This window comes from Mus musculus, chromosome 2 (genome assembly GCF_000001635.26).
Source record: "Mus musculus strain C57BL/6J chromosome 2, GRCm38.p6 C57BL/6J".
NCBI classification, from domain to species: domain Eukaryota; kingdom Metazoa; phylum Chordata; class Mammalia; order Rodentia; family Muridae; genus Mus; species Mus musculus.
Window position 1 is genome coordinate 179,862,172 of NC_000068.7, and position 26,320 is coordinate 179,888,491.

Sequence of the window (26,320 nt, forward strand, 5' to 3'; positions counted from 1 at the left end):
CTCTGAAGGACACAACTGGCTTGTTAATCCTTGAGGTTTGAAAGCCAGGGATAGAGCCTAGGTTAAATTCCAAACAAAAATGGCTGCATTTGGCATGCTGTCTTTAGCTAGGAGGACCTGGCCTTCCTGTGTTCAGAGACAGGGGTGATCATACAAGACCCAGTAAGGAAGTAAAGAGTTGACACAGAGACCCATCCAGGTATGGGACCTAGAGAAGGAGGCCCCTATGGACAAACCAGTAGACATTGTCACACAAAAGGCAAAAGGGCTCCAATCTACACATTTGGTGAGAGCCTCTGATACCATCACCCAGAGAGTCAGTATTCAGCCAGTGGCTCCCAATTCCCCACCATCTTGCTCTCCACTAAATCAGGACAGCCTGAGACTGAACCCTTGTTCCTGAAGAGCAGGAGTGTACGAGCCCAGGTTGACTGTAGTAAGAGACTCAGGTCTGAGCCTATCCCAGGGAAAGCCTGTAATACAGGGGGTGAGGGTAATACAGACCATGCCCCATCATGAGAGTTAAGTGGCTACTGGATGACCTGCCCTGCTGCCCAGGCAACTAACAGACAGACTCAGGCCCTGACTCGGTGTGTTGTTCTGGGTGGGAAGCAGTAAACTGTAACTGGAGAGTGGTGCATGATGGGAGGGTTAAGAGATCTGGCAGGGCCCCTAGACAGACCTTCTGTGTTACCCTGCCAGTAACTGGTCTCCAGGGCCCAGGCACAGAGAGTAAACGTCTATGACAGGCCCCAGTTACAGTGAAAGTAAGACCATATGGGGACACAAATGCCTACCCTCCTGACAGGCCCTCCCCTGACAGCACCTGTCCTCTCAAGCCTGGTCCAGAACACCAGCATCTGTGCGTTCTTCCCATGGGTCCCTGGGGCTGGCTGCCTTTATGAGCTGGAGGTAGAACTGGTGCTCACGACACCTTAGGAGCCACAGAAAGTCCTTCCATTTCATTGCCACAAAACCCCAGTCTCTTCCCTTGTGAAGCCGCCCATGTGTGCCCAGCACCATGTGCTCACTGGACTGAGGGCTCAATGGCTTGGCTCCATAGAGGGACTTGTCAATTGACCATTGAAGATGCCATTTCCCACCCAGTGAGGATGAGGGATCTGTCCAGGAGGAAGCAGGCTTTATGCCCTTGGCAAGACCCTGATGTGTTGATGGGTCATGGCTGCTGGGGAGCTCAGGGACACCCAACCCCTCCTTCCTTAACTCTTCCACTCCCGTCCTCCCTCTCCTCCTCCCTGCTCTCTCTCTTCTTTATTCCTTCTTCCCAGTGGAAGGGAGCCCCCTAGTGGTAGGAAGCCCCCCCCCCAATGTTCTTTCTCAAGTTCTCAGGTTCTCAGCCTCAGGGGTGGGGGCCGCTGGTAAGTGTAGTGTCTCTGTAGGAGGGAGCTCTCATAGACACACTTTCCTGGTGCCAGTGTATGCTCTGTGCTCTGAGGGCCCGCCCTTCAAGCTAGCTACCTGAAGATGCTTCCTGCTGGCATCTAGCAAAGGCCTCTGTGGTATACTAGCCTCTCCTAGAAGCCTCAGAGCACATTAGCTAACTGTCCCCTGCCATTTGTCAACTGGAGAAAGGAGTACTAGCAACTGAGCATACAGGACCAAGCCAGATCCAAGGCATTACCTGGCTCAGGAAGCTTCAGTCTATGTAGAAGGTCTTAGAGGGCCATTTCTCCACTACATCCACTGCCTGCTCTAGCTAGACATGAACACAACCAAATCTGAACTCCCTCATCAAGGCTCCTTAGTGTCCCCTCTGTTGTAAGGAGCTCCTGTCCACCACCATGCAGCGGGCAGTGTTTGGGAGGGTACTGTGGACAGGTCCCCCTTGGCTCCACTTCCTGTTCAAGGCAGTGAGCTCTCCTTAGAAAGTGGGAAACTCCCAGACATGATTGCCATGCGTCTAATTAGGAGAGCCATATGAAGAGAGAGCTTCTTTCTGCATGATTAAATGTCAGGAGAGACTTGGACGAGGCACGAGGGGCTCGAGTGCCTCTCTGGCCCCGGCCCCACCTGCTAATCCCCGCTCTTCTTACCACCTTTCCTAATTAGAATATTTATGGCCTAATAAGAAGATGAGTACCACTCCTGGTGGCTCAGAAGGTGAGAACTGAGCTCGGAGGCAGCAGGGGGGTTGATTGCTGAGTTTCGTGATTAGCAGCTAGCTATACACTGCTCACACCCCCATTCTGACCCCCGTGAGGCTGACATCACTGTCCAACCAGCTCAGGTTCCATCACATGGTGACCATCAGCTGGTCGCCTTCCTCGGTCTCAAATTTCTCCCCAACATGGTGAGCCAGATTAATTATCCCGGAGATGGAAGGGATGCTGAGGAAGGCCAAACCAGCCCCTTCCTGTATTTAAACTCCTGCAACACTCATGTCAGGTGGAAAGAGCTGTTTCCTCCTGAGAGAGAGAGAGGGAGAGAGAGAGAGAGAGAGAGAGAGAGAGAGAGAGAGAGAGAGCAAGTGAAGGGAGTCAACACAAAACAACCCCACACAGAGCTGTAGGCCTGGCCTCTGCTCTTCCAAATGTCTCCTGACTCAAGTGTAGAGTGGGTGAAGTCACAGGCCCCTTACCTCCCAGCCCTCACGGAGTGTAGCTCTCAGGGTTCCAGCAGCCCCATGCTATCAGACCTTTGCAAAAACAAGCCTTTTCTGTGGTAACGACTATTGATCTTTTTTCTTATCACAAAAGCTACCTCTCTTTGGTAGAAAAGAAGTCAGTCCAAAAAAAGGAACTATCTGGCCTTTATCCCACAGCATGGTGGGAAAGGCATGTTCTGAAGCAGGCTGTGACCTTCCCCAAGCCTCATGTACCTGTCCCCTGTGTTCCTGCAAATCATCCCTGAAGCCACTGAGGCACTCTTTTGGCTCCCCACACATACCAGGGTCTGTCCTCTGTCTTCACGGACTCTCCTTCTGTGTTCTCTGTCCCCATCTGTGTCAGCAGAAGTCAGAGGAGCCATTTTAGCTGACACCATGAAACTCCTAAGACACAGACAGGACAGCGAACTTGAGGGTCCAGAGACAAGAAGGCCTCAGGTCTGGTCAGCTCTGTGCCACAGAGTCACCACACAGCTCTTTGTCCATTCACTCTGCCCTCTGCTGGCATCACATACGAAAGTCAGTACACTAAGGGAAGATAGCTGTCTCTGCTTGTGGCCTCTTGTGAGTGTGAGCATCCCTCAGGGACATCCTGTAAACGTCTTTTCTTCAGCCCGACTGGTGATGGTCACCACCTGAGCCCAGGCCAGTTGCTGGTTGGAGTGTGGACCATCAAGGCAGGCTGGAGTCATCAAGGCATTGCCGCAGCCAGGCCTGGTCCCTCCCTATGGACAGAACTCCTAGCATTTCCTCATGCTGAGGCTCTCACATAGGCCAAGTACCATAAGCTCTGATGCCTACAGCTGTAGGAGAGTCACAGCCCAAGCTAACACAGACAAAGCCATGTTCAGCCAGAAGACAGGGGGCCCCAGAGTCAGAGAAAACAACCAGCCCTGTAAGGACATCTGTAAGGACAGATGATGCTCTAGAAATCAGGTCCCTAAGTGACAGAGAAGACTGGCCCATAGGACAAGCCAATGGCTTCAAGGACCATCAGTCAGGCTACACCCACCAAGAGGACCCAAAGAAGAACCCTGGAACCCATGGGCCGTTAGCTTCCCAGAGCTAAAGGAGCTTCAGCCACACCCAGACTACATAGAGATGGGTGTCACCTGAGCTCTCAGCACCCTCAAAGTGGAGGGGAGGGGAGGGTAGTGTCTTAGTTAGGGTTTTACTTCTGCGTACAGGTACCATGACTAAGGCAACTCTCATAAGGACAGCATTTAATTGGGGCTGGCCTACAGGTTCAGAGATTCAGTCCATTATCATCAAGGTGGGAACATGGCAGCATCCAGGCAGGCATAGTGCAGGAGGAGCTGAGAGGTCTACTGATCTTCATCTGAAGGTTGCTAGGAGAAGACTGACTTCCAATCAGCTAGGATGAGGGTCTTAAAGCCCATGCCCATAGTGCCATGCCTACTCCAATAAGGCCACTCTTCCTAATAGTGCCACTCCCTGGGCCCCACTAACCACAGTGAGGATCACAGCTCAACCTGCTCAGGGCTGCTTCAACCTCCATCCTGCCTTAGAGCCTCCACTGCCAATGAGACAGTTGTTGTCTAACTGCCCTCAGAAACAACCCACCAGGTTGGCACAGATGGGGACAGATAGATATGATATCCCCAAATAGAAGAGCCAACCCAGGGTGCAGGGTAGCAGAAACTTTCTGGGCCAGGAGTGAAGGAGAGACCCCAATAGCTTGAGACCCAGAGTCCCTGGAGTCATTGCCCAACCACAGCCCTGGTCCACTTAGTATCCATATTGTACTGAATGGTAGCCCTGAAAATGCACCCTCATGTAGCATCTGGAGGCCAGAAGCATCATTACCTCTTTTGGAAAAATGTCCTTGAGAAAAGACATTCAGTCCTGGAAAGGTCATCTGGACTTGGGTGTACCCAGACCTACAAACTGGGGTCCAGTAAGATTCAGGTGGAGGAAGATCTGAGACAGACACAAGGAAGACCGTCGCCAGACAGTGTCAGAAGGAGGAGAAGAGGCCTGGGCCTGAAGAAGAGAGAGGGCATGGAAGGGAGGATGAGGGGACTAGATCATGTGATGGAGTCAGCACAGGAAGGGACAGGAAGGAACAGGATGACATTTTGTTATATCTGAGTCCCACACTCGAAACACCGCTGCTTAATCTACTAGGAAAGCCACCAAGTGAGCCGTGATATGATCCTATCTTGCTCTGGATTTTAGTCTTTTCTTACTTAAGGCCCCAGTAGGCTACTCAGGCATAAGCAATACTTCAGCTGTGTACCAAAAAGGCAGGTGCAGATACCCCAAGACCATCCCACAGACCACCGAGTCCCTACCGCCAGGTGAAAGTCCCATCTCTCAGGTTCTTCCTCTGGCATCTGGCCTGCCAGGTCGTGAGCTTCTCTGTGCCTTTTGTTCTTCTCAGAAGACACTACCTGAGGTGGCCTTGCAGGAAGCAGGGCTGAGTTCTCCCTCAAGAGGATCTGGCTTGGGGACAACAAGGGCACATATGGAAAGTCACGCTCTGAGCAGTTACTCCCATGGCCACACTGTGTGTGTGTGTGTGTGTGTGTGTGTGTGTGTGTGTGTGTGTGTGTGTGCGCGCGCGCGTGCGAGTGCATGTTGGCTCTGTCATGGCTGTGTCAGGCCATCAGTAAGCACAAGAGAGAGGCAGGATAGATTGCCATGATAAAGGTGTCTGTCGCTAATGTGGGACCTGATAGGAAGCTCTGCAGAGCATTGTAGAAAAACAGATGACCCTCTCTCTGGCCATCCCAGGCAAACAGAGAGGCTGCTTGCTTTTTAGACTTTTTCCAGTACTAGGAACTGACTCCCCATTCCCAGGGCCTCTGCTGGTTAGGCCAGGGCTCCAGCACCAAGCTGCATCCCAACCCAAGAGTTTTTCATCACTGGCTCCATAAGAAAACATCTCAGCAAGGGCAGGGCAGTGTGTGGTGACACAGGCACTCCCAGGAGCAGGCTGCCTGAGGGACACCACCCCAGCAAACCCAGAGACATCCAGGCACTTCCAAAAATATCCACAAACATTGAGACGTGTCCAGAAACCCCAGGGACATCCAGACATGTCCAAAAATGTACAGACACATTCAGAAGCGTGTGACATGTAGTAGGCAAGGACATCTGTATGGGGATTTCCAAGCGGCCTCTTCCACAGCATTTCCAGAGCTTTCCAGACAACACCTCCCTACAACCTTTGCTTGGCAGCAACTCAGGAGAAACAAGGCCAGAGAAAGCAGGACACTGCCCTTCCTTTTCCAAAGATGGAAACAAAACCCCAGACCCTGTCTCAGCTACCTTCCCAGCTCCACTCGGGACAAAAGCATCAGGACCAGGACAAAACCAAACCAACCCCGGGGACCCAGCAACCTGGCACTGGTCCCTTACACTGTTCCTCCCAGCCAGCACTGAGGTCCAGCCACAGCCTGCTCAGAGAGCCTGAAAGGGCCCTGAAACATGGCCCAAGCACTCAGGAAACTAGCAGGATCTGAGCCTGCTGTGTCCAGGGTGATTCTGGCCAGGCTGAAAAGGAGCCCTGGAGAGCCAAGGGCAGGTGTCAGCCAGGAGCGCAGGGGTGGAGGGGGCAGAGGAAGCTGGAATGGAATGCTAGCAGCACCTACTCCTGTTAGGAGCTCTGCAGGACGGACCCTCAGGGCTGTGCCCTGCTTCCCCTCCTAGAGCTCTCCCACACTCCATTCACTGCACTTCTTATTCGGGAGAGCCCCATACTTTCTGCTCTTGCCTATTTTCCTCTCCTCTGACTTCTTCCTTCAAGGGCTACCAGAAGTGGCCTTCAAAGGCATGGGGTCAAAGAGTCCACCATGGAGGCCAAGCGAAGAGATAGGAATGCCCATGGTGTGACCGTCATTAACCTTTAAGTATGAAGGGATGGTGACAAATCAGACAGGTTGGTCTCAGTCCCCAGATCAGGGTCTTCCTGGGCTCTGACAAGCAGCAGGACAGAGCGTAGCTTAGCTCAGGATCACCCAGTCACAGCCCACAAGCCAAGTCCAACCCTGTAGATGGGTACAGGGAGGTGTGTGTGGCTATGTGCCTGCGTGGTAAGTTGTGCCGACACATACAGGGTTACTCCATCGGTCCGGACACTGAGACCTTTCCTTGATTCCCTGTGGCATTCATCAGACGTAGGATGCAGAGTAGCCAGAGCATCCCCAGACAGTCCACATCACCTGTTGCAGCAGAGCCTTCTCCTTCCATGTAAAGACTTCACAGCACCACTTGTTCAGATCTGAGGTCTCAGACAGGCAGCCAGAGACAACAACCACAGCCACAGATGGAAACTGTATCTGTTGGTTATCTCTAAACTTTGTCAGTGTTTAACCAGGAGGCTTTGTACACAAATCCTCTAGATCCTTCCACAGCACAGGCTCTCACCTCCCTGCATGCTTCTCTGGAGGGACTGGGAGGCCAGGAACTGCCTGAGCCCAAGTGTCTACAACCTCTGTGTGCATGTGCGCACACGTGTGTGCACACACACACACCACACACTCTTGCAGGTGCGTGCACACACATGTGCACATTACCTCCCCCAAGGCCTTAGTACAAACCATTCCCTCTGCCGGCCATAGACCTCTCCAAGCATATTAAGAGGAGATGGTAAATTCAGTTAGCACTCCATGCCTACCACATGCTCTATCCATGTGCACAGAACGTGCCATTATCTGAAGTGACTGTTTTCCCTTATTTATTGCCTGCTTCCTTCCTCGGAGCCCTGCATCTCAAACAATGTCCCCCTTGGGACACTACTACACTGCTGGTATCTGTGATTGGCTCCTAGCACCCATGGGCAGAGTCTATGGATACTGCCCAGTGCCCACATAGAGCATTGGATATTCAGCAACAGAGCGTGATCTGCCCACAGATGTCAATGATCCTCATTTGGAATGAGCTGTCCTAGAGTCAACCTTGGAAAGATAGGAACCCCAAGGGTGGGTAATCCACACCCTCCAGGAGGACAAGAGGAAAGTGAAAGGGGGCAGTATGCAGCCTGTGGTTTGAGTCAGCATCCCCGGGGAAGCATGTGAGAGCCAGAGGGGTTGCCAGAAAGGGCTGAGAAGGAGCCTGGATTCCTCAGCCCTCCCTGCTTCAAGCAGGGACATTTCTGACACTCCAGGCTCCTTCCGTTGTGATGGGTGGTTCTTCATGAAGAAGAGCGGTAGACAGGCAGCATGGCTGAGAGCAGAGCAGAGCAGCTGACTCCACCCTGTGCCAAGCCTGAGGCTTGCTAGGCTGCTGGCTCCCCACAGGCAGCAGCAGTAGAGAGGAGGGGCTGTGTGCACCCCACTGAGAGGAGCTGCATTCTCTTCTGCTTGATGCAGCAGAAAGAGCTGCTGGCTGGAAAGAAATAGGAGGGAAGCCCACTCATGTGTCATAAAGGCAGCACCAGGAGCAGGTGGCAGGTCTAGGCAGTAGGAGCCCCTGAGTGGTTCTGTAGCTCACTACCACCACCACCACCACCACCACCCCCACCACCCCCAGACAGTGGCATCACCACCCTAGCCACCCCAGGCCCGCAGCAAGCAATGCTAAAGTTTGAGCAAGAAATACATCCTTTGGCTCAGCAACTAGAAGCTTCAGGCAGGACGGAGTTTAAAGATTTATTTTTATTGTTTTTTTTTTAATTATGTGGTTTTGTGTGTGTGTGTGTATATGTGTGTGTGTGTGTGTGTGTGTGTGTGTGTGTGTGTGTGTAAGAGAGAGAGAGAAAAAAAGACAGAGACCGAGAGACAGAGAAAGAGACAGGGAGACAGAGAAAGAGAACAGAGACAGAGAGACAGAGAAAGAGACAGAGAGAAACAGAGAGAGAGAAAGAACCCAAAGTGAGTACAAGCACACATTGGCCAGATGAGATAATCAAACTGGAAGAATCATACTCAGGTCCTCTGAAAGGGCAGTACACGTGTCAAACCACTGAGCCATAGTCTCCAGTGAGGATGCTCGGGAAGCCCGAATCTCAGGGACTAGGATAGTGAGTGGAGGTTTGCCCAAGACACAGGCCTTCTGTGACCACCTTTATAGGAGCTCTGCTGGCAGCCTTGGCTCTGCACTTAGATAACTTCTTGGTGCTGGGTCATCATCAAGCGTCCACCTGGGCATCCGGTGAGGTGGGCACATCTCCCCTACTCAACCTCAGGCAAGGGAAGTCTCAGCAGTGGGACATGGCAGAGCACTCTGCCACACCGTGGGACACCGCTGCTGGGGCCCAGTGGTCTGTGCATGCTTGCATCACCTTATCCTGACACTGGGTGCAGAAGAATAGAGCAACCTTCGGACAGGCAGGAATGCTCTGTGATGGGGTTCAGCCTGCTGAGGCCCTATGGAACCCTGGGAACTCCAACTGTATCTCCCAGCAGCCCAGCAACCATGGAGAACAGTGAGCACACAGTCCCCTTGGGCTCCCGGAGATAGAGTGGCTAATGAGAGCAGTGTTGTACAGCCCTTTCCACAATGTCCCAAAGCCAAGGCTTGCAGCCTGCAATGGTTTCCACAGGCAGCAGCGGTACAGGGGAAGGAAGGCACGCAGCCCACTGAGGAGAGCTGTGTTTTCTCAGGGACAGTCTAGTGCCAGCACCTTAAGCTGTGGTACACACACTGTGAAATTCACCTACATACTGTACTCAGTTCACCCAGGGTTACACCTACCTCACTCCTGGGCACTTTCATCACCCCAGGGAGGAGTCCTACAGTGCTGGTGCCACCCCATTTACCCCCATAGATAGCCTCTGTCTGTGGACATGCTGCCTTTATAAGGACATCATTGTGATTTTTCTGGGCCTGACTCTTCTCATCTGACATAATGGCTCTGAGGTTCGTCTGGGCATAGCAGGTATGAAAATGCTATTCCTTTTCATGGCTGAGTGATACTCCATCATGTGGACACACTGATGTTTCAAATACCTGTCATGGGCTACTTGCCTTCTTGGATGGTGCTGTGTGCTCACTGGTGGGCACCGTTTGTGTAGACACCTGTTTTTGGCCTTTGGATCTACACCCAAGAGTGGGGTTTCTGGGTTGCAAGCCAACTTTAGGTCTAACTTTTCAGTTTCCACAGTGCCCTTGTGCCCCTCTGCCCCACAGCTGGTCCTGCAAACCCCCTCACCTCACTCTCAGGCACAGAGCAGTCTCCAGATGCTGAACAACAAAAGAACAGGCTCAGCTACTCCACTTCTCAGTGTCAGGGGTGGGGCAGCAAGGTTCCAACAGTGACCAGTAGGAAAGTCCAAAAGTAGTGACTTCTGGGAAACCATGGGAAGCTGGCACAGAACAGCCCCGAGCCTGAGAAGATCCAGAGACCCTCTCTGAATGGCCAGCAGTGGCTTTGGCCTCAGTGGATGATGGAGGGATCCAGGGGTTCATATGTCTTGGCTCTCAGCCTCAATTTATATTCCCCCATACTGACCACCTGCTAGGATCAGAGAGCCCAGAGTGAGTAGGAGGTTTGCATGCAGCCCTACGGGTAAGGCAGTCTCAGTACTGGGGCAGTACCTGAGGGGAAGTTGGGAGCTCCCAGCCATGGGCTCAGCCTGACCTGGAGAGTGCAGCTAGCTGGACAGCAGTCCAGGCTGGCAAGGGATGCTGCCTACAGAGACATGCTGTGGAATCTTTGCTACTTTCTAGGGCAGGCTGACTGATACATTATTGATGGCTGTTCTGCAGAATCTGCATGCTGGGCTGCAGGGGTGTGAATGAAAGCCCCAGGGATGGCCGTTCTAGTTATCTTTCGACTCTCTAACTTGAAAATGGTCGAATCGCTTTTTAATGAATTCATTGCAACTCCACTGCTGATCCTGGGGCCAGATCCAGGAGCCCCTGCCCTGCTCTCCATACCTAACGGGAGCTAGGGAAGAGGGGGCCACAGGAAAGCAGTTGACCAATAGGGGTGACCCTGAACATAGTACGCCCACTGTGCCCCACACCTTCTTCTGTCTCTATGGAGGGATGGATACACAGGGGTAGAGACTGCCAAACTCAGGTCCACAAGGGCTCAGAGGCGGGTAGTAGACTCTAAAGCATGGCTGGCCTGCCCCAGCCATGATAAGCCAGGCTTCTTCTGGGTTCCTGCAGTATTTTTCTCAACGTGCTGGACTAGCTTCCTTTCCAGGGTCCTGCTGTCCAGAAGCAAGCCCAGCTCACCCTCTAGTGGCAGGCTGCTGTACACACACATGTACACTACATACATGAACAGAGACCTACAGGTATGTACACACATATGAATATATAGATATACATGCACACAGGTGTACATACATTCTAACAGGCATTCGTGTGCACACATTCACATGCACGCACATGTGTTCGTATATAAACATACATTAGAGAGATGGATACTGAGTAGATGGAGGTATGCATGGGTGGGTGGAGGGATGCATGTGTGGGTGGAGGGAGGCATGGGTAGATGAAGGGATGACAGATGAAGAGAGGAATCTTGTGACCCACCCACTGCTTATGATATTCCTGGAGCCAATGTCTGGAACTCACACACACTTCCCTGAGTCATGTGTGAGGTAAGAACTGGCCTTTCCAAACCTCTCAGGAGAACAGGAGTAGAGATTTAAGTCCTCTAGAGGACATCCCAGAGGGGTCCTTTCTACCCTGTCCCCCAGCAGTGCCAGTGAGAAGTGGGCAGGGTCCCCACAGAGCTGCCCCCTGCTGGTCAGAGGCTGTCACTCCCACAGCATGCTGCCTTTGGTCAAGAAAGGCACCTAATTCTAGTGCCTCTGCCTCTTAGTGAGCAGTGAGCACAGGGGCCACGTGACTCTCTGGTGTGGGCAGTGAGCAGGGAGGGTCACGTGACTCCGGCAGTGCCTGATACAGCATGTCATTATTCTTGGCTTGCCTTTCGCAGAGCACACCTGCGTGCAGGTGCTCACTGCCCCTTCACTGTGGAGCTTGTGAACCCAAACTGCTGTGACTTGCTTTTGCTCCCTGACTCTTGCTCTAGCTGGCAGTTCAGCTTTACCCTAACAGTGTCATCCCTTAGCCTGGCACCTTGCAGGCTGTCTTCCCTGTCATACTGAAGACTGTGCAGGTCCCTCTGAACCCTGACCTGCCCTTTCTTAACACCAGAAGTGAATGCACCCACTGAAAGCTGATGAGAAGCAGACATGGCCAGCCTCCTTCTGCCACAGCCCCCTACCACCAGGCTCCCACACCTCCAGGGAGTCCCAAGCAGCCTGTGCCAGGATGGAACCCACTGAGGAAGCCTGTATTCCTCATCTACTGAGCTGAGTCTGAACACGCTGTCTTTCCCCTCCAGAAAGTCCAGCAGTACACCGTCATCGTCCAGGCCACTGACATGGAAGGAAACCTTAATTATGGTCTCTCGAACACAGCCACTGCCATCATCACGGTGACAGACGTAAATGACAACCCTCCGGAATTCACCACAAGCACAGTGAGTACCTCAGGTTCTCGCAGAGATGCCAGCCCTGAGCTGTAATTCACAGGCACTTCCTTCTCTCTCAGTGGGGAGAAGAGCTGAATGGATTGTGGGTAATGACTGTCGAAGCACAGGTGCCTCATAAGGAGAGGGACACCATGCCGGCTACTTCTAGTGGGAAGGAAGGGCCCAGACACACCTGTGGAGAAAGCCCTAGGAAATTAGGGGTGTGGTGTGCCCCAAGATTAAGTGATGGCTGATACATTGCTGGGGCCTTTGTTAAGTCTGGAGGAGCTGACCAATCAGGCTACCATATCATTTGAAGAGGCGTGTATGACTGTGCAGTGGGTACCTGACTGGGAGATGCCCAGCTGGGCCTTGGCTATGGGCATATGTGCCCTTGAAGCAAGGGTCCCTTTCTACCTTGGTCCTCAGTGGAGAGGGGCTAGCCCCTTGTGGTTCGCATCAGCAGGCAGGGAAACTGGTCAAGACTGGCTACAACACTGGACAAGAGGTCAAGAGTTCTTGCTGAACACACAGGTATTCACACAACTATGGTATAGGAAGACCACTGTGGGCCTCCAGTCATGGGCCAGAGGAACAGACCCTCCCACCCTACCCTGGGAGGGAACTCTAGAGACAAAACTATCAATCACATGACTGTCATTTCTCCTGGACCCCATGGGACAGCCACGCTGCAGGGAGGGTCCCTACCTGTGAGACCCTTAGGCGTTCTTGGTGCACATCAGACATGATAATCACTTCTGTGCCTCCCAACATTCTGTGGGGCCCTGGTCTCAGCCATCTCTGCCTCCAGGACTCCCAAGTCCATGGATTTGAACAGTTCTGTGAACACAGTCCAGCCCATCCCTGAAGAGATGGCAGACTACAGGCCAGGGTGTACCGAGGGAAAGGTCAGGAGGTCACTCCCAGCGGTGAAGTGAAAAGGGGCATGTGTCCATAATAGTAACAAGGACTTTGCCAAACACATAGGTAGACACTCTCCCATCAGGTCCCAATCAGTCTACCCTATGAGCTTCTGTTCTGGGGTCAGGACATGGGACTCTGGGCACACAGCCCACAGGGAGCAGCTGGGACTGAACCCTGAAAATGGATGCCACGTGGAGAGGAGAAGAGGGGAGAGAAAGTGTCTAGAAGGCTGAAGCCCTGCTCAAGAGCCTGTTCTCATCCTGTTCTCCTAGACCACAGCGCCATCTAGTGGCCAAATAGAAGATGACTGACAACCAAGGTGGCTCGGGCCCCCTGAAGACTGGAGTGAGTCCTGTCCCTTTCCACAAGCAACAGGTGCAGAAAAAGAGGGGTAGAAGATTTGGCCAGGCTACTCAGCCTGGAGAGGCACTGATGCTCCAGCCAGGGAGACCCTGAGAAAGCTGGAGGGTCTCTCTCTGGGTTCGGTCTGTTCAGACTCTAGGGAAGCAGTCACTGACCCTGACCTGCAAGTGACAGCCCTGCCACAGACATCCTCTGCCCTGGGCCTAGATGGACAGGCCTCTAGAGGGCTTGCTGAGCAGTGCTCAGCGTGGCAACCACCTTCTGTGACAGTGCAGGAACTCTCAGCTGTCAGGTTAGTGCCAGGCCCACACAGGGGCCACCCCAGTCTAGACCATGCCTTGCCACAGCTAACGCAGGAGTTCAGGAAACTCATGCAGGGTAGCCTTGTCAGGAGTTGATTCAGCACCACACTCAGACACAAACCCACTTGTCTTAACTAGACTTCTATTGCTGTGATAAAACACCAGGACACGTTCTGACCACATTCCGTCATAAAGGGCATAAACTCAAGGCAGGAACTGAAGCATGGAGCCCCAGTCAGGAGCCATGGAGGAACACTGCTTACTGGCTTGCCCCTCATGGTTTGCTCAGTTTGCTTTCTCATAGCGCTCAGGAACAATGGTAGCCCAAGGGATGGCACCGCCCAAAGTGGACTGGGCCCACCCACATCAGCCATTAATCAAGAAAATGGTCTCACCGACTTGCCTACGGGTAACATGATGTAAACATTTTCTCCACTAAGGTTCTTCTTAAATAACTCTAGTTTGTGTTAAATCAACAAATAATAACAACAATAACAATAATAATAATAATAATTAATAAATAAAATAAAAACAATCAGGACAGCACTCTTGAGCCAGGCATCTGCTAAGTTAGGGCTACGTGTGCTCCCAGGAATATACCCTTCTGCCTATGCCAGACTGCTGGAGTACAGATATCGGGGTACAGAAACCACACAACTCTCCCAATTTCAGGACCCCTGATCCTACCCTCAGGCCTTTGGACGGTGTAGTCACCATGAGAACCAGGCCACAGGGAAGCCAAAAGAGTGCAGCTTTGGGCTCCTTCCCAACAGAGGAGATAGCACACCTCAGCGACCTGAACGGTTTTGAGGAGAACGCCTCCGGAGAGGGTGTTCATCACAGACAGATGGTACAGGAAGGAGCCTCATAGGCCGGTGTGTGATGTTTAAGGACCCAGCCTGCCTTGCAGTCCTACCACAAGCTCCAGCCATGTCAACTTTCTCATTCCAACGAGCTCTAAGAAGGGCTGCTATGTTCAGAAAGGGCAGGAGACCTGCAGATACCCTTGGCTCAGAGATAGACAGAGAGCCAAGAATCCCTACTCTTGTGTCAAATGGGCCGACTATCTGTGAAACTGTCTGAGGTCGAATTTAGCAGGACCCAAACTGGTAGCTCTGACTCCAAGGTGAGAGGCTGCTGCACCTGCTAGGCTACTGCCCAAGCCCAACAGTACTGCCTGAGGATGAGTACAGTGGGAGAGCGCCTGCCACAGAGCCTGCCACGGAGCACCCTCCACGGTAGCCCCAGGGGAGTTTCCTTCACACTCAGGATAGACTGATTTTGCCCATGGATCTGAGCTCTGTCCGTCCTGAACCACCACATACAACCTAACTGAACTCCATCTTCCCTCATATGCATGAGCCACACCGCAAATGCCCAGGCAGGTCCCATGCCATCTGAGAGGCGCATGAGAGGAAGGAAGCTCTGGAGTGAACAGCGGCCTCTCAGCTGGGGCACAGAAGAAATCGCTATGAGCCAGCCAGCACAGGTTGCTGGGAACAGGCAGCTGGCAGGTCACACTGGAACTTAAATGTGGAGTCTAATGGCACAAAGCTCATTCCAGGAGTTGGTCCTGCCTCCATGCAACCCATGAAGGAAGGTAGAAACCCCTGGTTCCCTGGGATGTGGAGGGCAGGGAGGGACGAGCAGGTAGCAGTCTGAAGTCCTTTGAGTATAGAACACTTTTCCACATCAAGCGCACACCTCCCGTCTGATACAAGCTCTACAGACTTCATACTTGCCAGGGTACCATCCAGATTAGCGGCAGACAGGGACACCGTCTTTTCTTCACAGTGGGAGTGTGCAGGCAGGTTGGCCACACAACACACACGGGCTATTTTTGTGAAGCTTAATCAAGAACAATCAGGCAAAGCTAAAGAGATGCAGGGATTTGCCAGCTCCGAATCCTATTCCCAAGTGTTAATTAAAAGTTATTTTCTTCTTGCTCTTGTGCAGCTGCAGTGCCCCCTAGAGGCCAGAGCCCATAACTCACCCAGGGCCACCCTACCACCAGCACTTCCCCACCAGAGCAATGCAGGACCCACTGGGGTGGAAAACAACTTCAGACCATGTGTGTCCTGGGAGCCTCCAACCTACCCAATGCACAGATTCCGATGAGCACAGAGGAGCCCTGAGACCCAGCAATTGTGTGTGCTCTTCCTCTAAGCCTTGCCCCGCCCATACATAGCCACCCTCAGCTATTCTTGATCCCTTCTTGCTGTGTGGCCTTGGCTGATGTCCAGACCGCTGTGAGCCCAGAAAGCTTGTCCGTATTTTACATTTGTGTGTGATCGATGCCAAGATGGGGGCATAGCTGGTTCTAAGAAGCTTACACCTGAACAATAAGCACAGGCTTAACCTGCAGACACCAGGCAATTCTAGCCCAGACCTTTAGCAGTAAGAGGTGAGAGCTGTCATCAAAGCTTTCCACACTGTCCCTCCACTGGGAAAAAAGGGCAGAGTCATTCAGGCCCAGCCTATGCAATAAGACTATAGTGACGTTTGATATTTGTCTATACAAGATGATCTGTCCCCTCGTAGGAGTGAGTGACACCCAGTTAAGTGATTGAAATAGGGTTAGGTCATGGTGTTCCCATAGGTCACCTCCAAGCTGGACAAGGGACAGCACATAGCAGAACAGTAACTGAAGAGCACTTGAGCAGGCTGTGCACACACATGGTATTGGTTCTCTGTGGCTATGACAATGATGTCATTGGTACACAAGGAGGAAACCCCCGTTTTGGCTCATGTTTTCAGAGGGTCCCATCCATGGTCACGGTGAACCTGTGTGTGTTCAGGCTGCAAAGCATGGTGGGGAGTATGAAGAAGAAACTGCTCACTTAGTCACCGGAAGGGGTCAGGGTCTCCACAGCCCTCTCAGGGGCACAACCTACCCACTGACCTGACTCCCTCCCACTAACCCATACCTACCCTAGATTCTACTACGCCCCTAATACTGCACAGGCCAAAGACCAGGTCCTCAATACCTGGGACTTTGGAAAACTCTTATCCAAACCACAGGTAGCAATCACAGGCAGATGGCTCACTCACCAGGGTGGAAATTATTTCCCCGGAGGCAAAAGTCCACCGAACTTTAGAACCAAGGATCTGTACCTGTTACCTCCGAGATTTTGAGGTTCTTCTAGAAACATCTATCCCAATAACCAAGAGTATAGCATATGCTGTCCTCTGGAGTGACCTACCTGCCTGAGAAGGCTACTCAACTGTGGGGTTAGAACTGGGCTAACCTTCTATGAGTCTAGCCAGATGAGGCACTGTGGCACCTACCAGCCACTCATCCTAGCAGCAAGTACCATGGCCAACCTCTAAAAGCCCTGAATTCTCAGCTTTTCAACTAAGTGTGGAAACCCAGGAGGAGAGAGAGATTTTGATCCAGCACAAGTTCCTAGGACTTAAAATTTAGCATCTTAAAATTGGAATAGACTCTGTAACCTTAATTACACTCAGGCACACAGCCATAAGTCACTAATTGGGGGCTAGTTCTTCATGCTCTGAGGTGGTGGGCACAGGATTAAGCCCAGAGCTTGCATCCCTGACCACCCAGCATCACCTCCACTTCCTCAACCCTCCCTCAGGGTCCACCCTCAGACAATGGAGGCCTCCAGTGCCTCTGAAGGACCCCACAGACAGGCCAGAATACAGTGAACCAGACCCAGGCCCCACCCAGCAGAAGACCTGGTAAGAAGGCAGAGATGCAGGTAGCTTACAGGAAAAGGGTACCAAGGACCCACAGCAGCAAGTCACCCCTCAGCCTGGAACCAAGACTTCAAGGTCTGTGTCCAAAGAAGTACTTTACTCTCTTTTGGGTCCCTGGGCCCCCACCTGGCCAAGCAGAGTATGAAGGTGAAGGCACTGGGTTGGAAGAAGGAAGCAAACCAGGGTACCCTGTGTCATCCTGGCTACCCACTAACCAGGGAGCATCTCAGAGCCCACCATAATGCCAGTTCCCATGTGTTCTTACCTCATGGAGCCTGCGAGGCCTGCATGCCCACCTAGATGTCTGCAACTTGACAGCCTAAGACTCACAGATATATCAATACTTACATCTGTAACTATTGCTACACATATTTGTAACAAAGATGTTACAATAATGAAACAGTGTATCAGTGGTGGAAGGAACCAGCCTCCAAGCCAATTCAGAATCTAGAACCTAGGCTTCTGATTTCTGAACAGAGCCCGGCAGAATTTGTTTCACTGTCATGGCTAGAGAAGCCAGCTTTTGGAAAGCATGTGAGGGGGTCTGAACATTCCTAAAGATCCAGAAAAACCTCTCAGACTAAACAGACGCTGGAAATCTGGTCTATAAGAGAACACCTCTCCTAGGACATGGAAAGTCCTGGATTTAGAGATCTGGGTGTATTTATAAGGGAGTTCCCAGTGGAGTCTGACTGAGAAAAAAGCCACCTTGAATGTGGGCCGCATCATCGATGCTGGGCTGGAGACAGCAAGCTGCACTGGCAGCCATCTTACCCTCTGCTTCCTGACTGCGGATGCAGGGGGACCAGCAGCCTCCATGACTTACTGGCCACGATGGCCTGAACCTTCAAACTGGGATCCAAAATAACTCTTCCTTCCTTATGATGCTTTTGTTAGGGATTTAGCCATAGCAGTAGGGAAAATAACTAATACACCCTCAATGTGTGTGCCACTGGGGAATATGCACAAGGATGCCACATAGGCTGGGTTTGGACAAACCCCAGCATCATGCTGACACCTCTTGAGACAAGGTTACAGCTGAGATGCTGGGTTGGGCTAAGAGCCTCAACACATAAATTTGGGTGACATGGTTCTGTCTGCAAGCATCTGTGATCTCCCTCCAAAGACAGCTAGCTCCCCATATCATGGGGTGCAGGCCCTCAGACACTATGGCAACCCTATTGCTGACATGGAATGTCGGTGTCAGGAGAAGAGATTCTCACTATGGAGGTCACCAGCAATGATAGCCTCACCCAGCCACACAGAGGAACCCAGGAGCCCAGTAAGGAAGCCAGACACTGGACGTATGTGGTCACCACTCAGGTCTGCTGTTCTTTCTGCAACTGCCCTATGCCCCTCTGTGTTAAATGGCGGAAGGCTTGAAAGTAGGGTTTCATCTCCTAGCATTCTCTGGAAACCAGCTGTGCCCCACTTACTTCCCTCCTAGTGCTTCCTGGGGGCGGGGGGGGACCTTCTGCAGCCTCAGGCCTCTTAGCTCCAAAGTAGCTAGGCCAAACATGGCTCAAAAATCAAAGGAAGGCTCTGCTTTGCAGGAATGTTCCAGAACAGCACTGGGGGCACCATGGGGATATCTTTTAGGATACACACAATGGGTTCTCATCTGATCCTGAATTGACATGACAATTATTTATCTTGCTCTAAGGTGAATTTCAGGACAGCAGAGCAGGTAAGATCAGAGCACCTAAGCACAGAACCTAGAAGCCAACCCCAGTAACGGACCACAGTTGGCAGGGGGCACTTGGATTCCTAAGGCAGACACCCCCTCCCCCACTCCAAGTGAGCCCATGTGGCCTTTGTGGGTGCACACAGCAACTTCACTGTGCCTTAACATCAGAGAGGTTAACACCTCTTTGCATGGTCATTGGCCACAGTGGCTGACCCCAAGCCACCTGGGGCAGTAACTAGATGGTGGAAGGAGCCAGGGCACACTTCTCTCAGAAGCCTCTTGTAGCTGCTACCCCTAGACTCCTGTTCCTCCCACTCTCCATCACATATCCCTCCTAGCTACTTGCCATTGATCCTCCGTGCACATGAGAAAAGTGTGAGGGTAGGACAAGAGCTTGCTGCACGGATGAGATTGTCCTGCATAGATGTGTGCAGATGGGATCAGATGCTTGAGAACCCAAGACTATCCCCCAGCTGTCTCCACGGTGAACAGCGGTTGTCCCCATCCACCTAGGGCGTCCATCTCGAGCAGAGACCCTGATGCTTGCTAGTGTTGGCACAGAGTCTGGCTCCCAGGCTCCATATGAGGTCCTAATACTCTTTCTTACACTCCGCAGTTTGCAGGAGAGGTTCCTGAGAACCGTATAGAGACAGTAGTAGCCAACCTCACGGTGATGGACCGAGACCAGCCCCACTCACCCAACTGGAACGCCGTCTACCGAATCATAAGTGGGGACCCCTCTGGGCACTTCAGTGTCCGCACAGACCCCGTGACCAATGAGGGCATGGTCACCGTGGTGAAGGTAGGTGACTGCTGCCTGCATATCCCCTGGTCCAGGAACATGAATGTCTGCCAGCTACCTATGGCCAAGGACCAAACCCTTTAGAGACAATCTCCACAGTGTCTTTCCTAACTCAGGCTGGCCTCAAATTTGTCCTGCTGAGGGTGGCCTCAAACTCCTGATCCTCCTGACTTCACTTCTCACCAACCATTTTCCACCAGGAAAGGGAAGATTCTGGCCTTCATATCCATGCTGGCATTTTCCTGTGAACAAGACCCCCCTTCTTATGAGACTACACACACACCTTGATGTACGGTGCAGGAGGAAATGTTATGACCCTCCTCTCCGGTTTGATGCTAGGGCCTACCTCTCTAAGGTGCACTCAGGCCTCACTGTTGAGCCAAGGGTCATTGATGAGGGCACCTTAGTGAGTATGTCCAGCACCCTAACTGAAACTGTCACAGCAAATTTTCTGTTGGCTTCCACATTATAGGTGTATTTTATCTTTCCTGCCTGTGAATTTTATTGGCCATAGTCTGTCTGGAAGGACTGATGACAAGATTTTTTAGTGTATCATATATAATGTGATTCTGTGGGCCAATAAACACAGAGAGACCCTGCCCTCCACAGTTTTAGGAAGCAGCCTATTAAAGCAAACTGGCCTGGCCTCTGCCTGAGGCTTCCAGGAGGGGCTACAGGCATTGGCAGCCATTGGTTCTGCAAGAGGAAGACCTTGCCACAGTATGGTACAAATTCTGGGAGCTTGGTGGCACCTGGAGGTTAAATACAGAGAAGCCAAGATGAGGCTTGGGAGAGGTTCACTATTTCTGGTCTAGAAGCCTCCATGAGACCTTTCAAGGGAAGGGTGCAGGTTACTCTGCCCTGGGTGCCTTGAGAGACTTGCAGCCACTTCAAGTGGTTCTGGGTCCAGCCAGGTGACCCTGTGGGCACAGGCCCCGCCTATAAAAATGCATCTGTACAGTGTCCAGCAGCACAGTACAAACTGGGCAGAGGTAGAGCAAGGGAGAGACCAGTTCATTCCCCGCTTGTACAGCTAAACTCACGAGCCATGCCTGGACCTACGGAGGCAGAGGCACAGGACCAGCCATGCTCCATGTCCAGTGACAGCTGGACATCATCATGTGCCACAGAAAGGTGAGACCATACTCAGAGCTTAGGAAATTGTATATCCATGTATCCTTCAGACAAGCATAAAGACCAGGCTTGGGAAGAGGGAGGTCTCGCCAAGGTCACCATCAAGGAGCCAGCAGCAACTCTGGCCCCAGGTCTAGAGCCTTCTAGATTCAGTGCCTCTGTTTCCTTCCCAGGCCCAATGGCAGTATTGATTACCTAGTTTATAATTCCTTTATGCATAGATAATACTTCACGTAGTGGCAGCACTGGGCACCAAGGACAGGTGATTACAAAATCCAGAAGTAGGCTATGTTCTGATCTACTTAGTCAGGGATCAGACCCAGCACAAGGCTTAGCATCTGAAGGTGAAACACAGACAGGAGTGGGAAGCTGACTCCACCAGGAAAGCTCTTCTCCCAAATGGAGTTCGTGAAGACCCAGGCAGGCCTACAGTAAGGAGCAGGGAGCCATGTGACCTGTGATGGGAATTCCCCAGTAATGGTCAGGCTTCACATGCCATCTGCCTCTGCCCTGCTGCAGAAGCCGAGGCAGTTGGCTGTGGATGCTCCCACACTGGGATGCATCTGATGGCATCTGAGCAAGCATCCTAGGCCTGTTCTCTCAAGCTTCCTTTGAGGAAACCAGCCAGGAAGGTCATTCGGGGAGAGGCTGGTGGCTGGAGAGCTGTGGTATGTGGCTGCCTTGCTTATGGTCGTCAAGGTGTGACAGCCTGACCCTCCCACAGAATAACAGCAAGCTGCACACTGAGTTCTGTATCATCGTCTGTTGATGGTAACTCAGGGTCACAGTTTATTCTCACGAAGTCCACTCTCAGCATCCCCTCGGCTAGCACTTGCCTACGTTCCAACCAGGTGCTTTTCTCAGCATTGGGGGCCTGGAAACACCGACAGTACCATCTCCCCCAGGGCCCCCGCACTTGCCTTTAGAACCTGTAACCAGAAGGCAGCAGGGTCTTTGCAGATGTAACAGTGTTGAAGGCCTTAAGGTTTGAGGTGAGTCTAGACCATCTGCATCAGCCCAGTGCAGCCTCAGGAGCCTTTAAGAAAGGGAGCAAAAAGGTCAGGGGATGTCTTAGTCAGGGGTTCTGTTGTTGTGATTAAAAGTGGGGCTGAAGCCGGGCATGGTGGCGCACACCTTTAATCCCAGCACTTGGGAGGCAGAGGCAGGTGAATTTCTGAGTTCGAGGCCAACCTGGTCTACAGAGTGAGTTTCAGGACAGCCAGGGCTACACAGAGAAACCCTGTCTCAAAACAAAAAACAAACAAAAAAACAGAAACAAAAACAAAAAAAAAAATGGGACTGAAGAGAAGGCTCTGTGGTTAAAAGCACTGGCTGCTCTTCCAGAGGTCCTGAGTTCAATTCCCAGCAACATGGGGGCTCACAACCATCTGTAATGGGATCTGATGCCCTCTTCTGGCATGCAGGTGTACATGCAGATAGAGCACTCATACATAAAATAAATAATCTAAAACAAACAAGTTTCACCTTACATGTCCCAAGCATAATCTATCATGGAGGGAAGTCAGGATAAGAACCTGGAGACAGGAGCCAATGCAGAGGCCATGGAGGAACGCTCCCTACTGGCAGCTCCGCCCCCTCCGGTCCCCCACACCCACCCCCTTGCTTGTTCAGCTGCTTTATTTATAGCACCTCTCCCGGGTGGCCCCGCCCACAGCGAACTGGGCATTCACCAATGAGGAAAGAGCACCACAGCCCAACCTGGTGGCAGCATTACTTCAATTGAGGTACCCTTTCCTAAAGGGACTCTAGCTTGTATCTACCTAAAACTAACACGCAGAGCAAGGTGTGAAGACAGAGGCAGAAACAGCTGGAGGCAGGAATCCACAGCTGGCTCTGAAGAGGGACAAGACCCCACACACCCCTCTCCAGAGTGGACATGTATGAGACAGGAGTCACTGAAGAAACTGGCCCTGCTGTCGGACTCTAGCCCAGGGATAGACATTTTACGTCTGCCCCCCAGGACTGCATTTCTATTACTTTAAGTCTCCCTCTGGAGACACAAAATCAGTAACAAGTTCAAGCAAACGTTGAACAAGTAAACGCTTGTTTACTCCTGTCTCTTTCTCCTGACTGCTGGGATTGCAGGCGTGTACCACTGTGTTCAGCAAAAACTAACTTTTATTTTGTTTAGTTGGGGGTCAGGGGAGATGGTGTTGCTCACAGGAGGAGGCAGTTAGGGGGCAGCTTGCAGGGGCCAGTGGTCTCCTCCAACCTTGTGGATTCTGAGGATCAAACATCAGGCATGGTGGCAGATGCTGTTGCTCACGGACCCATCATGTCCCCCTAAAACCAAAATCAACCTTTGGCCGCCATTACTCTCAGCCCTCACATGCATTTCCTGAGCTTCTTGTGGCCGTAGCGACTCTCAGGATCTTCAGCTCCCTTGTGCCTGCCCACACAGTAATTAAGGAATTCTTGAGACAACATACCTGTGATTCCAACACCCAGGAAAAAGATCGATGCCCCAAGAAACCCGGCTTCTGCCTCATCCGGGTGTGGGGCTAACTAGCTAGAGACACTTTATTCCAACCTCCCTCTCCTCTCATTGGCCAGAACCCAGAAGAAGCCAGAGACTGCGGTAAAGGGACAGTGGAAACCAGGCCCCCATAGAAAGCAAGGCAGGGAGAGTCTAAGAGACTGGGCAGTAGGAACGGCCAGCCCCACCTCTGTAGGAAGCCCCAGTTAACCTGTCCCTTCTTCCAGGCAGTGGACTATGAGCTGAACCGTGCCTTCATGCTGACCGTAATGGTGTCCAACCAGGCGCCCCTGGCCAGTGGGATCCAGATGTCCTTCCAGTCCACAGCAGGGGTAACCATCTCTGTCACCGATGTCAACGAGGCCCCCTACTTCCCCTCCAACCACAAACTGATCCGCCTGGAAGAGGGTGTGCCCGCTGGGACAGCACTCACCACTTTTTCTGCAGTGGACCCTGACCGGTTCATGCAGCAAGCCGTGAGGTGAGTCTTCAGTATAGCCTGGCCCTGTCTGGCCCTCAGAGCAGGATCCACTCCTGTGTACCACACAGAAGAGTCACAACATGCCCAAAGAAGCCTGAACACCAGGAAGCCCAGTAGAGAGAGGAGGAGGACAGGGGTACTATGTCCAGACCTGAAGCACTGGCTTATCTAGAAGCAACCCACCCCAGAGAGTCACCCAATAGGATAGCCTCGGGCATCAGGGACCAGTGTCACCATCTCCAGGCTGACAAGGAAGGTGTTTAAACTGTGGAGCCAGTGCAGGTCATGGCTTCCGTGACAGTGGCAAGTGATTTAAGCAAACTGCTAATGACTTTGTACCTCAGGGTACCCATACACCTACAAAATGTAGGTGATGCAGGCATAGCCCTCTGAGGTCCTCCAGTATCTAAGACCACCCACCACAGGGACACGAGCCACTGCTGTGGCCTGTCCTTATGTAGGAGGCGCACCGAGGTGCATGAAGCCCTGGGCACTCTGGGAGGACAGAAATGCCACTGGGTTATAATAGACCAGGATGCTGCCCCCAGGATGCTGCCTGGGAGAAGAGCCCTGGGGCCTTGACTCATCTGGCATCTGGTCTCCTGTCTGTAGGTACTCCAAACTGTCTGATCCCGCCAACTGGCTGCACATCAACACATCCAATGGGCAGATCACCACAGCCGCCATTCTGGACCGAGAGTCCCTCTACACCAAGAACAATGTATATGAGGCCACCTTCCTGGCTGCTGACAATGGTAAGTTCCACTCCAGGGAGGCCAATGGTACCCAGAGAGCCACAGAGAAGTCTAGAGGGCTGGGTGGGAAGAAGTCTGTACAGGCAGCCAAGAGCACCTAACACTGCCCCCATCCTGTCAGTCACATCATGCAAACCTCAGAAACTTCAGTTACTCCCCTAACAACCTGCTTATTCACTTACTAGCATCTCAGCTTCCCCACATATGAACTGGGGTAGAGAGAACGGCAGGTCTGCTGTTCTCCAACACTGTTAACTGGCTCTCTAGCCAGGAAAAGCAAGAAGGCCCATGTCTATCCTAGCCCCGAGACTCTGGGAGCAAGGGAGGATGCTAGGTGGATACCAGGTAGGCAGCACAGAGAAGTGGAGCAAGAAGGATGCCGATCATCCTGAGGAAGACAGCACAGGTTCCCAGGAGACTTCTGAGGGCTGTGAAGGGCAAGAACAGAGGGAACCTATGGCCAAGAGGCCCATTTCAAGACCCCCAGCACCCTAAAGTCTAGCTGAGCACTCTCATCGTGGTGGTTAGTCGGGTGTAAAGGAGATTCTGAGCGGACATCCGTCTAACACCATTGCTTTGGGAAGAGCCCTGGCCTCTCTGGGCCTCAGCATTTTCCTCAGCAGAATGGGAGAAGCCCAATGCTCTGACAGGTATGTCCCTCGTGAGTGATGGCAGGCCTGTGAGTAAGCCAGAGTCCGTGTTCTCGATGCTCTGACCACAACCATCCTGTCACTCATATAGCCCACTGAAGGCCAGGCACCTACCCGGAGTCAGAAGAGACAAGCCTCGCCTAGCAGAACTCACTGAGGGCCTGGTGCCTAGGTTAGAAGAGACCAAGCCCCTGTCTGGCAAGCCTGTTTCTCAGTAGAGGTCACTTCAGCTGTGGGATAGCAGTCAACAAGGCTGAGAGGAGTTTTCTCTCACATTAGGGAGGTATGGAGCTGGGGATATAGCTCAGTGATACAGCACTTGCCTAGTATGTGTGAGGCTGAGTTCACTCCCAGTCTGCAGAAGGGTCAGGGGAGGGGAGGGGAGGGGAGGGGAGGGGAGGGGAGGGGAGGGGAGGGGAGGGGAGGGGAGGGGAGGGGAGGGGAGCAGAACAGAAGTGCAGGGTATCCAGAACTGTGATACATACTTTAACCCAGTTATTCAAGAGACTGAGACAGGAAGATCTCAAATCTCAAGGAGCCTGGGTTACAGAGCATGTTCCAAGCCAGCCTCAGGAACTAAGAAAGTGAAGTCTGGAAGTCAGGGTGAGATTTGATAACCACACTCATTCCACTCACAGCCATGTTCATGCTATGCCACAGCCTGGTCCAGGATGGACAGACAGCCCGGGTGTCGTGACCACACTCTGGCAAACAGGAAGCGCAGCAAGCGTGCAGTGCTCACCCATGTTCTCCTGTGGACTTCCAGGAAGCACCACACCAGGTCTCTGCTTAGACTTAGGCGCAGGGCCACATCTCGCTGGAAATGTAACCTCCGGTGGACAGCGATAATCTGAGCTAACACTTAGAGTGTAGAGAAGAAAGAGAGTAGAGAAGAAGATAAGGACGGAGGGAAACCCAGGCCATTTTAGTAGCAAGAGAAGGGAGCAGCAAAGACGGTGGGGGAAGCCAGGGAAGGAGG

The 26,320-nt window shown here is 52.3% G+C and overlaps 1 protein-coding gene across 4 annotated transcripts in view; it reads left to right on the forward strand.

Moving 5' to 3' along the window:
- Cdh4 (cadherin 4) overlaps window positions 1-26,320 on the forward strand; it is a 456,955-nt gene that overhangs the window by 419,749 nt on the left and 10,886 nt on the right. For all 4 annotated transcript variants that reach the window (XM_030247044.1, NM_009867.3, XM_030247045.1 and 1 more), the window contains 4 exons: window positions 11,901-12,038; window positions 19,639-19,824; window positions 23,683-23,936; window positions 24,549-24,691. In XM_030247044.1, coding sequence (XP_030102904.1) covers window positions 11,901-12,038; window positions 19,639-19,824; window positions 23,683-23,936; window positions 24,549-24,691 — 721 coding nt within the window. The remainder of the gene's footprint in view (window positions 1-11,900; window positions 12,039-19,638; window positions 19,825-23,682; window positions 23,937-24,548; window positions 24,692-26,320) is intronic.